Source organism: Lutra lutra, chromosome 2 (assembly GCF_902655055.1).
Source record: "Lutra lutra chromosome 2, mLutLut1.2, whole genome shotgun sequence".
In the NCBI taxonomy this organism is placed as follows: domain Eukaryota; kingdom Metazoa; phylum Chordata; class Mammalia; order Carnivora; family Mustelidae; genus Lutra; species Lutra lutra.
Window position 1 is genome coordinate 195,090,544 of NC_062279.1, and position 12,763 is coordinate 195,103,306.

General features: G+C 32.2%; 1 protein-coding gene across 5 annotated transcripts in view; it reads right to left on the bottom strand.

Moving 5' to 3' along the window:
* Positions 1–946: 946 nt before the first annotated feature.
* Positions 947–12,763, bottom strand: part of EPHA5 (EPH receptor A5) — a 356,553-nt gene continuing 344,736 nt past the window's right edge. For all 5 annotated transcript variants that reach the window (XM_047719425.1, XM_047719424.1, XM_047719422.1 and 2 more), the window contains 2 exons: positions 12,093–12,248; positions 947–3,712 (listed from right to left, as the gene is read on the bottom strand). In XM_047719425.1, coding sequence (XP_047575381.1) covers positions 3,607–3,712; positions 12,093–12,248 — 262 coding nt within the window. In that variant the 3' untranslated portion in view covers positions 947–3,606. The remainder of the gene's footprint in view (positions 3,713–12,092; positions 12,249–12,763) is intronic.

The following is a 12,763-nucleotide window of genomic DNA, read 5'->3' on the forward strand; positions in this document are numbered from 1 at the left end:
GCAAATTTGCCATCCAACACACCATTACAAACAAAAATGTCTTCCACGGGTAAATTTTTCTACTTGTGCTTCTGCAAGCCCACATTAAATGAGAGAAAGAATGGTGTTAAAAAAAAAAATCTTTGACTTTCACATAAAGAGTAAATAGCAGACATGCAAACACATTAAGTGTTCAACAGATATTAGTTTCACATTTTAAACTTAAGATGTGAAACTATCTCCTCATCATTGGACACTGGTTAAAACTCTTTACAAACTCAGCAAAGGATGCCCTGTATTTGGCAATGCAGAAACCAATAATGCTGGCCATATTTAAGTTTAGATAGAGTATTGGAATATAATTTTTACAGTAATCCTACAACTTTAGAACACTGACTTGGTGATTAAAAGAGAAGAAATAAGAGACCATGCGCATTTTTTTTAACATGGGAAAAACAAAATCTTTACATTTTTACATACAATTCAGATATTTCAATGGCCAAGAAGAACATGTGAGCCAATGGGAAGATTAGGAAACAAATTATGATTGATAGAAGTAGAAATTGAGTGACCAACACGTATCAGTAAGTTGAAAAAAACTGCCCGCTTGTACCTATTTTCCAAGTTCAACATTGAGAACGACTCATACTTTAAAGGTATTGCTACTTGATAGTTACAATAACATTATGTATTATTTGACAAATCTATCTTATGTGCTAAAATTATTGAGTCTATGTTTTATTTTTGGTTGTCTGGCGGGTGACAAAATGAACCAAAAGGATAAGAAATCACACAATCAAGATTTGTCAAACCTCGCCCTGGGTTACTGCCTCACCGCATTTCACAAGAGCCGCCTCTTCTCTGGTTCCACTTCTCACATTTATAGATGAGATTGGCACTTCCCAATTGGTGACATATCCAGTGGTGAATAAGTATTTTAGAAAGGAATTCTTTCCTCTTTTTTTATGTGGGGGAGAGCAGATCTTATTTGAAAGTCTCTTTATTTATATTAAAATCATATTTCATTCCTTAGAAATTCTCAACCAAAGTGATATATAGATGAAATTGATGTGTCTAACTTTCATCTCAATTTATGTTCCATAAGGAATACCAAGACTGCAAAGGAATCGATCCATATTAATTTATTTTGTTCTTTTGTGGAAAAAAGGAAATCTACTTGAATAATAAATTCTAATCACTTAGATATCTCTGTGTTGATCTCCCAATCATTTTTAAACATATAAAGTTAGAAGACAGTTCAGAAAATATCTTTGTTATGTGTGAGTCATTGTGGCTAGTCCTAACATTTATGATAATTTGTACTTAGAGTCAGTATGTCTATTCCTACTTTGAAGTTTCTCAATTGTTACTTTATCACTTAAATTCAGTTGTTGTTTTTTTTTTTTTACAAAATTCAATAAAGTGCAATATATCTCCAATTGTTTTGTATAAAAAGAATTAGTTCATTTCTTTTCCTGAAATGAACAAAGGCATCTTTTCGTGATAGTGATGCCCGCTTACTTGTGATTTTATCAAGACAATGCTAAATCCACCTTCTCTACTTCCTCTGCAAATTTCACTAATCTATTAAAATATACTTGAAGTGTATTTCGTTAGGACCCATGGTACAGTGTAGGTCTAATAAATTATAGCCATAATTGGGCTGAACTAAATATACCATCTGAAAATTGTTTAGACCTTTGTTTTTTTCCTTTTCTTTTTTCTTCTTTTTTTTTTCTTTTTTTTTTTTGGCATGTTCTTTAGCAAAGAGTTACCCTACTGCTTAAGTAAAAAGTGGGCAAGGTAGAAAGAAGTTATTCCTTAAAGGTTTATTCTTGTGTGTGCTAACATTCAACTAAAGCAAGTGCTTGGAAAAGACAGAATACCATTAATATCATGCAGGTATATTTTCTATGGATTTCATTAATCCAGACTACTCCAATATACTATTGCCCTTGATAATCATAAATAGGCTATATTTTGTTCAAATGCCCTGCTCCTTGAATTCTATGATTTTTATAAAATGTAATACTATAAAAAATGTATTATTTCACCAAGAAGCTCAGTTTTGTTCAAATTCTAATGAACCATATAATTTATAACACAAAAGTCTGTCTTCACCAAGTGCGGTACATAGAATGTACATAGCACATATATTATATTCCTTAATAAGGTCAACTAAATAATACTTTGGACTGGTTTATCAAAATAACTTCAATTTGATGAAACTGAATATAAGAAGAAATTACCAAATGAATAAACAGCCATCAATTAATAAAATTTGCTAAGTTTTGAAACAAGGATATATTATATATACGTGTGTGTGTGTGTGTGTGTGTGTGTGTGTGTGTGTGTATTTCATTATTCCATTGCTGCCTTAGTATCAAAATTTCTAGGGCTGAACCACAAGGGAAATGGTTACAAAGGATTAACACTTAGGGGTAATGCTTAGTGCTATGTGCCTGGATTTAACAACATTAACAGAAGCCTGCACAGTTAAATCCTTCTACATCCTGCTGAAAATGTGCCCTTCGGTGTCAACTTTGCTTGACAAGATATTTTCTGGGACTCAGAAAGGTGAAATTTCTTACAGGGGTGCAAGATTAATGGCTAGAAGAACTGCATTGTCACAGATATCACAAAGTGTTTTCAAAAAGCCAAAGGGGATTTAATCTTATAGACATTTCCTGTTAGTGAATAAAGAGATTTAGTAGCTTTTGGATACATGAGAGGAAGAGAGACACAAGCTTGTGTTAAATTTCGTTTTACCGCTTCCCTACTTCTCCTATTCATATTACACTGTAGAGCACTTGTTCCTGTATGTTGCCCAAATTAAAACTATTAAAAATGCAAGCAGAATGATAACGCACACATGTGCAAGCATCACACACAAAACTGCAACTTAAATTGATTCCTGGGTATATAGCAAATTATACAGTATATACACATTGATTACCTAATGGTTTCTAGAAGAGCAACTAAAAGTAAATTTTATAACACAGAAAAATAAATATACACCCTGTATTGTACTTGTCCTTAATCAAGCAACATATTTATACACTAGAGTCTATAACTTAACGCTGTGTAACAGCATTTTAAAATTACAAAAGAAGGTATCTATTAAGAAATTACCTAATCATATTGCTCTTCAATACACTTATGTAGACGATTAAGACTTGAAGTAAACTTCAGTAAATTGCAGCTTTTGTTAGCCCACGAATGGCTATAAACTTTTCCTTTCAAGCAGATTCTTGGAAGTTTTGAAAGGGGCTGCCTTAATTCAGTCTGTAAAGGTGCTCTATATAGTTATATTTTTCATTTATAAAATTTTGTAGAAGTAGCAGAAAGGATTTTCTTGTTGCAACATAAGATAATGTTTAAATTCGTGTTTTTATTCCATGCAGGTTATATTTGTTTCATGAAAAATGAAGACACTGAGGAAGATAAGGAGATTTTAGCAAAACACTGATTACAAATTCTGTGGCTGAAACAAATGCTCTCCTAAGGTTTAGAAATCACTGAGTTTTCCCTTTTTCCCTTTTTTATTTTTTGTTTGTTAAAATAAATCTCAGGGCTTGTTTACAAAGTGCAGAATCATTCATTTGACGAAGTGACATTAAAATGAAGTTACAATGGCACCATCCCATTCACCAGCTGCACTTTCATTTCTTGAAGGCTGTTCATGATCTTCTTCTGGTGACCAACAAGAGTCACTCCAAGCCGTCTCAAATCCCTGCATGAAGAAAGCACACATTGGATGTATGTATTGATTCAACTAGTAGCACACCTCAATATTTCACACGGCAAAGACACAAACCTTTTGCACAAACTAGTTAGATTACAGTCCCGATTTAGATATATGGGGTCCAGTTTTCAAAGGCAGGTTCCCAAATTGTACCTTGAAAATCTGTTTGCAGCCAAACATATAATTTATAATAATAAGGAGAGCTATCATATGTATTTTCTCCCTTTTTGGGGCTTCATTATTTTGTTGGCACAGAGTGGTGGAAAAATAAATTTGCATATGCTTACCAATAACATTTAAATTAAAGGTACAATTTCATCGAACAATTTTGAAAATATGGACCTACCATAGGAACAATAACTTTCTTTTCTTTTGATAAAAGAAGGGAGCATAAAATATACTTTAGAAAATTATACAGTTAAGCAGCTGAAGACCAAACTCTTCAAATGACTCAGTCAGTACAATCATTTTATACAACAGATATCTTTATGGGATAATAATCACTACATTGCTCTTATACTACTTCCAAATATTTTATTTTTTACTTGGAACCCAAAGTATTAGAGCTTTCTTCCTTTACCAATAATATCTAGGCTCTACTAGCACTTAGAGCATTCTGAAGATTACACACTCTCAGAAAGTCTTTTCAACCAAGGCACATCGTTATTGTTTCTTTTAAACAAGCTTATTATTCAAAGAAATTATAAATGTTTAGATTTCTAAACTAACAGCATATTATGGAACCCACAGTCAATGCCCATGGTTATTAATTGTTATTTCATGGGCTATTCAGAAATTATATACCCTTAGGGTATGTATTTGGCAAATAAAATTATTCAGGTACATTTGGCAAATGGTAGCATTAATTACAGGGGAAAAAAGAACAAATCAAGATTTTTAAGTGACAAAACTATTTGCCATATTAGATTTCTTTAGATAATTACTTTATTGAATATATTATACTCAAAGGATATTTTTGTATTCAGAGTATCTCAGAATTCTTTAGAATTGGATACAATGACATGAAAATGATTATATGTCAAATTGGACAGCTTTGGAAACAAGTAAATCTCTTGATTATCAGAGAATAGAAATTTAAAAAATGGGTACAGATGTTCTACATATATTAATGTTGGAAATAATTGCTTATTTAAATAATATCTTAGGTTTCTTTTTTCTTTTATGTTTTCTCGATTTTTTAGGGGAGTTTTAGCAAATGGCAAGGAGCTAAAAAAAGAAGCAATTGATACATTGATACTTAGGATGGAAACATAGTTCTTTCTTTCTTAGAATGTGAATATTGAATATTAGAAAGTATTAAATCTATAAGACACCAGAGTACAAAAATATGTGTGTGTGTGTGTATGTGTGTGTGTGTGTGTGTGTGTGTGTGTGTGTATGGTCATGGAAGATAATCATTGGCAAAAATTAAAAGAAAACAGTAAATAAATCACTTTGAAATAAAATCACTGTTCTTAGTTATGAAATAGGCTATAAAATAGATAATGACTAGCATAAGGATAAGAAAAGCTTGAGTCTAATTGTCTTTCTTTTTTTTTCTTTTTTCTACTACATCAGTTCCTTAGCTTTGCCCCTGTTAGCATTATGGGCTGGATAAATCTTTGTTAAAGGGGCTACTCTGTGCATTATAGAATATCTAACAGCATCCCAGGCCTGTATTCACCAAATACCAGAAACATTGCACCACTGTTGACTCTTTGTAGTGACAAGACAAAGTGTTTGCCATATGTCCTGTGAATAGAAAAATCTCCCCCCACTTGACAACCATTGCACTAATATAAAAATAATAGGTGAAAATTAAGATGTCTTTTTCCCATATGCTAGAAAAATATACAACTCCATGACATAGATTTTTTGTTAATTATTCATGGATGAGAAAATGAAGGCTTAGAGAATTTAAATCACTTGAGTAGATAACACAGCTAGCGGGTAGCAAGGTTAATACTAAAACCAGGAACCTGATGCCAAAGTCTGTACTCTTTTAATTTCTCATTACTCTGAGATACAATTTTGAGCAAAGTACTTCAATTACATCCAATCATTTATTATCTGTAAAATGAGAATGTTCTTATGATAACATCTAATATCAAAAACTCTAAAAGAAAGAAGACATTTAATGGTGGAAACTGAACATATACTTCTTTGAGGTTATGGTAACCCAATCTACATGGCAATTTCAGTTATGAGCTAATTAACATTCTCATGTTTTTACACCTTATGAACCAAGAAGAACTGTGTAGATGTGGGTATTCATGGGTGCTCACTAGCATAGTTTGGACCTAAGTCAAGTGAGAGAACTAAAATGTCTTAACCCAGAAATAATCATTCTCTGCTAGAGAATTTAAATAATTAGTCATCAAAATGAAGTTAAACATATGTTTTATCCAGGTTCAAAAGTCCTGATGTTATATATATACTTAAATTGTACAATTTATATGACTAATCCAATTATTAGGATGAGCTTTTGAAAATAATCACTAAAATTTATTCTGAAAGACCTGAGAAAGAAATTATAGGTTTCTCACTGAAATAGCATAGGTTTTGAATATACAATACCAGAATCTATTTGAAGTGTGTTCATGTGGGTGTGGGGGGGTGTGTGTCTGCGTGCCTGCACATGCTCCACATTTGAACACTTGGTTGTCTCACTGACATAAAACCTCTGGTTTAACTTATTTTTATTGCCACTGTTTTAACTTGTTGTTATATTATATGTAAATAGGACTTCATTTTATCAAAATATCTTGACTGACCACAAGAAAAGCTCTGTTTCAGTGTTTTGGATATTTAAATTTTTTATGACATCTATATCATGTTAAAGAACAGATGTTTTGAGGAATCGTATTTGATTAGTAGATGTAGTTATAGAGCTTGTATTTATAGGCAAATAAAATATTTCTTTCTTCAAAACATTTCATATATCTAGATTTTAAGTTAATTTTTGAAAAGTTTTCCCAGTGAGTTAAATATAAGATTTCATTTCAAGGTCAACTTACAATCTGATTATCTCTTAAGATGCACATGGATACTTAGACAACAGAAATTCTCTCTCTCTCCATTCAACGTGTTTCCCATCCCTCTTTCCATGGAAGAAATGGAGTTATAAAAACACAGCATCACATTTTATATATTGCCATAAATTATGTGTGTCTTTAATGGAGTGCTGATGTTTTTAAAATCTGACTTGTCATTTCAATAGCTGTCAAATTACTGTGCAGAAATTTAGAAATAGCATGATTATAATGCATACAATATACCTATGCCTCTGTGCAATGTGATTTTCAGTGAAAAGTTCGGGGAGAAATAAGATCATTTCTGCAAGTTAAAATTGTTCTCAAAAGCAAAGAACTTTCTTTTTTTTTTAAGATTTTATTTATTTATTTGACAGAGAGAGATCACAAGTAGATGGAAAGGCAGGCAGAGAGAGAGAGAGAGAGGGAAGCAGGCTCCCTACTGAGCAGAGAGCCCGATGCGGGACTCGATCCCTGGACCCTGAGATCATGACCTGAGCCAAAGGCAGCGGCTTAACCCACTGAGCCACCCAGGCGCCCCAGCAAAGAACTTTCTTAAGAAATCCTGTTTAATATTTGTTCTAATTATATGACAAATGACTATTAAAATAGTATTATAAAAACGTTTCTAGAAAAGGTTAAATAACTTTACTCCAATATTAATAAATGCATTAAGGTATTTAAAGTAGTTTTGTTCCTACTTTCATGATTTCTAAGAATTGCCATTTTGCTCTTTAGAGTATATATTAAATTGTCAAGTTAGCCGTAATAAAGTGAGAGAAATTTGATAAAAATTATTTTACATTTAATGATGAAGTTACTGCTCTACTTATAGAAACTTTTAAGATATGCCATTTTACTCATTTCATTTTTCTATATAGGAAATTTTATAGCTAGGTAAAATTTTAAATGTATTCCATTTATAAATATTATACTAAATGTATCATGACCATGTATAATCTTAAGTAATACCCAAAGCCAATTCTAATGATGATGAACTATATTTCAGCAGAAGCTTATGAATTTAAACATAATAAGAGTATTGTTACATAAAAATAACATGGCTTTTGTCAACAAAACACAACCAGTTTTAGAAAAGCTGCGAATATAATGAATTGCTATTGATGCAATTACATTTCAGCATATTTTTAAATGTTACTCCATAATATTAAACAATGGAAAACACTGATGCTATGATACTAAAATGGCAGAATGAAAAACAGAGAGTAGCAAGAGGTGTCTAATTGCGGTTGGAGCAACTCTTGATTATTCAGGATTTAGCTCATTCATTTATGGGTAAGTCATTCCCTCACTTCTTCTCCCTTCTGCTTTACACATCTTTTAGCCATATCACTGGTATTTACCCTACCAATACTGGCTGGATAGGAGAAGGGAGAAGAGAGATTAATAAATATTCATTAAATTCCAGTGTTTATTCTTTTTGTCATAATTTGATCATGCAGTGGTAGGTTTGAAATTTTTGGTTCCTTTAGAAGAATCCTGACAACCATTTATATATCTACTATACAAGATAAATATATCTACATTTGGCAAAGATTAACCATGACTGGTCATGGTTTTCAGTGAGTGAGACATGGTGAGACTATAAACTAGACTAGAAATTTTAGCTTCATTATGAACTACAAACTATGAACTAGACTAGAAACTTTACCTTAATTATGTAGAATGCAAAGGAGAGTAAGTACTCCTGTGTGTATTTTAGGTATATAGTAAAGTATGCTGTCTGTCTTTATTAATAAGAAATCTACTTGAATTAGTGTGCATACATTTTAGCCTTAAATTTGTAAAACCTCCATTTTAATAGTTTAAGACACCATTTTAATAAATGATACTAGCATAAATCTCTTCAATTTATATAAAATTGGCACAATATTTAAATTCATTGGATTTTGCTCATCTTCTGAATAATCAAAAGTTGACAATACTGGTCTGACAACAAGTTAAAAAAGCATCTGTACTACTGTCCTTAATACAGATCTTTGGATTCAATTTGCAACTCGCTACAAGCTTATAATTCCCCCATCAACCAGAAGTCTCTACATTTACACACCAAAGTACAGATTGTACTATTACTGCCACAACAATTGTTCTGTGTATTATACACAGAATAGTAAGGTTTAGGCACAGAGAATGGCAGACAGAAACACCTAAGGTTGAAAACCACATTGCTGAATACATTTTAATTCTAAGGTTGCTAAGTTTCTCATTTCCTTTCCACATTAAGCCATATATGCGTGTGCTGGGGCAAAAAGAAGAAAGAAAAAAGAAAAAAAGGAAAGGAAGGGAAAGAAAGAAAGAAAGAAAGAAAGAAAGAAAGAAAGAAAGAAAGAAAGAAAGAAAGAAAGGAAGGAAGGAAGGAAGAAAGAAAGAAAGAAAAGAAAGAAGGAAGGAAGGAAGGAAGGGAGAGGGAGGGAGGGAAGAAGGAAGAAAGGAAGAAAGAGGAAATCACAAACAAAATTAAACTTTTATGAAGGAAAATTTTTATCAAAGTATGCCGTTCTGAAAAAATTGTAATATTTTCTATTCTTTTTTCTAAGCCCACTATGAGAACAAATTTGATGGCATAAATTCTAACATAATGTTTTAGTTTAAGTATATGGCAGTTTGATCTCTTGTCTTATAGTAATTGATCTTAACTTTTTCCCCCATCTAAGAATTTATCACAAGTATACTTCCAGTTCTCAGTTTCTATTATGCCTTGGCAATTACACTGACAATAATATTTTATTATATTATTATAGCATTATGCAGCCTCCATAAAATTAGTGTTTGGATATTGGGTAAAGACCATGTGTAAAAAATCATTATCTAAAGATTTAAGAGCTTGTCTTTTTCTCTGCTGATAACCCAGCAACTTTGCCATGTGTCTTCAATAATTTTTTTTGGTGAAGGGCAAGCAAAATACACAGAAACCTTTCTCTTATATTCCTGACTCTTTTTTTTTTTTTTAAAGATTTTACTTATTTATTTGACAGATAGAGATCACAAGTAGGCAGAGAGGCAGGCAGAGAGAGAGAGGAGGAGGCAGGTTCCCTGCTGAGCAGAGAGCCCTATGTGGGGCTCAATCCCAGGACACTGGGACCATGACCTGAGCCGAAGGCAGAGGCTTTAACCCACTCAGCCACCCAGGCTCCCCTCTCTTATATTCCTGACCAAGCAAGTAAATGATTACTCACTATTCTCTGAGTTATTTAAATGATGTTTTGATAAATATGTTCTTATAAAATAGGAAAAATGTGGTTAAAAAATAATAGATGAGGACATATATTTAAAGCCGCTAGAAATCAACTTCACCGGATTTGAGGTTTGCTGCCTCAGTTTCTAGTAAGGAATGGGCAATTATCTGCCCAGGAACCTGAAGCAACTGACACATGGAGACCAATATCTCTGAACAGGATGATGTTAGCAAGTGTCCTAATTTCTCTTTACTATTTCAGTTAAGGTAAATAAATTAAAAAACAAAATCTCTGAAGGGAGGCAATATAGCAAGAGGCAACAGGATACCAAAGCAATAGAGACAAAGAGAAGAAGCAGAACCAAGTAGAGAAAAACTGATCAGACAAAAACTACTAGAGAAGAGAAATGGGGTGGAGAACCATAATTAGAAGATAATAGAAGGCTACTAAGTCATGAAATAAAACATGCAAAATGGAGAGAGTTTGGGGAGAAAGGAGTCAACAAGTAAGTCAAGAGAAAATAATTAAAAGCAATGAAATATGAAACACTAAAATAACGTTAGTTAAAGTGGTCAACATATTTGGGGCCCCAAAGAGATAAATAAAAGAGAGATAGTTAATGCAAAAACCATTATTTGTGTTTAAAACAATTCTGTGAAGGGAGAAGTGAAAAATAGTGGATGTAAATATACACATATATATGTATATGTGCTATTTTAATAAAAAGAGAGACATCACTTAATGCAAATAATTTTATTATATATTTACAAGTAATCTGACATTGGGTAGAAGAAATACCTACAGTATCATTTTAATATAAAATGACAAATGACTTTAATAAATTAAAATGACCATTTTTACTGAAAAATTAAATAGCAATCATGTAAAAATAGTTTTAAATTATCAGCAAAATTTTCTGTTTACTATCTTAAATATAGCACAAATGAGTTCTTTGAGCATTCAAAGAAATATGGGCAAAGCATATATGTCATCAAATAGATACAATTTGGAGGTGATGGTGAGGATGAAATTCAGCAAATTGAGAGAACATGCTGAGTAGTGAGTTTAAGTTCAATAGTTATAGATACGAGGAAGAGAAAGTCTGAGAATGTGACATTATCTGGTGACAAATGATGGTACCCTGTTACCTTTCGTGTGGATGGACTGTGAATTCAATGAAGAAAAGAATGCCAGACTAGAAATGGTGAGAGACAATTGCTCAATGTTCATATTATATGAAGTAATGGAATAAGGACTGCGGTTTAGTGCTTTACAATGGTCTACCATGTTCTAATCCTTACAACAATATTTTAACCTTTGAATCTATAGGTAATTTAAAGTCAGTTATTACATTCACAGGTTAAAACATTATTCGTGTTAATGTAAGCTAGATGGAACCACCATAACAACAGATAATTTTCACAAATAACAAATATTAGGCTAAAATTACACATACAGAGTATATAATAAAATACAAACAACTTACAACCTTAAAGAATTTAATATTTAACTCTAGTGATTTTTATTTATAAGATTTGATAAATGTTATCTTAAACGTGCAAACAGAAAAGGGCACAATTGGTTCCACTGAGATTGTACCAAATAACAATCAGAGGCAGAATCTAATATATCCTTGTATTGCAAGAATTAAGGTGCACCAGTTAGAGATTAGATGAGACTCCTGCCTGGGAAGCTTTGTTTGAGTTGTTGCTACCCAGATATTCATCACAGCCAAATTTTAAGAAAATGTTTTGTCATTACGTAGGACTAGCCACACCAATTGTGCTTACAGTTTGTTTTGTAATTACATTCATATAACATAAGTACCAGTATAAAAACTTTGTCAAAAAAACATCTTTTCCACAACACAAAATGCCAGTATTTTGCCAAGGAGCTGTTATTCCAATTATTCCAATATTCAAATGTTATTTATTTGAAGCAAAGAAGCAAAGATACTGGCCACAAGTAGCATTAACCATGCAGTTGTTAACAATACAGGCTAAAAAAGAAGAGGCTTCCTTGAAAGCTGTCACACATGGACAAAGGTTAACTGATTTCCCTTGACCTCATCCAGATTGGATTCTGAACAATTTTTCTCGCCCCAGCAATTATGTAAAAATTATCAGAAAAATTACTCACTCCAAGGTCACCTGAGCCACAGCGTCCATTGAACTGTATCCATTTTCCATGAAAATCTCTGTATACCGGCCCATTTTAATTGCTTCTAGCCATTCACCTACTGATCTGTAGGCCCCAGATCCCAGTGGGCTATGTTCTGCCAATAAATTAGATACCCTAAAACACAGAAAATAGCAATATTAAGAGTAACACTTTAACTCTTTTACAGCAAATTGTGATATTAGCACACAATCAATGGGTTTTTGTGTTTATATTTATAGGGAAAAATATACGAACATGGAAGAAAATTATTCAAAATATAGAACACAAAATTCAGATTTTTTTCTACCTGTAGTCAATGAAAACTTATAATGGCTTAAGAAGCAAGTGTTCCGTGATATGAAACATGTGGTGATTTAGATTTTACTTCTCATTATTGGTTTTTGTTTGTAAAAATAATACAGAAAATACTGCCAAAATTAGATATGAAGGATAATTTGTGTAAAGCCAATTGCTCTTAGACTTTGCTAGAGAAACTCAAGTTCATTTATGCTTATTTTCCAGGAAGCTCAGAAGTTATTTATTCTTCAATTTTGTGCTCTTACATAAGGGTACTTGTTAATTTACAGTAATAAATGCCTGTTACCTCTTTTCCTGACTTTAAAATTTGGAGGCACCTAGGACTTGGCCCT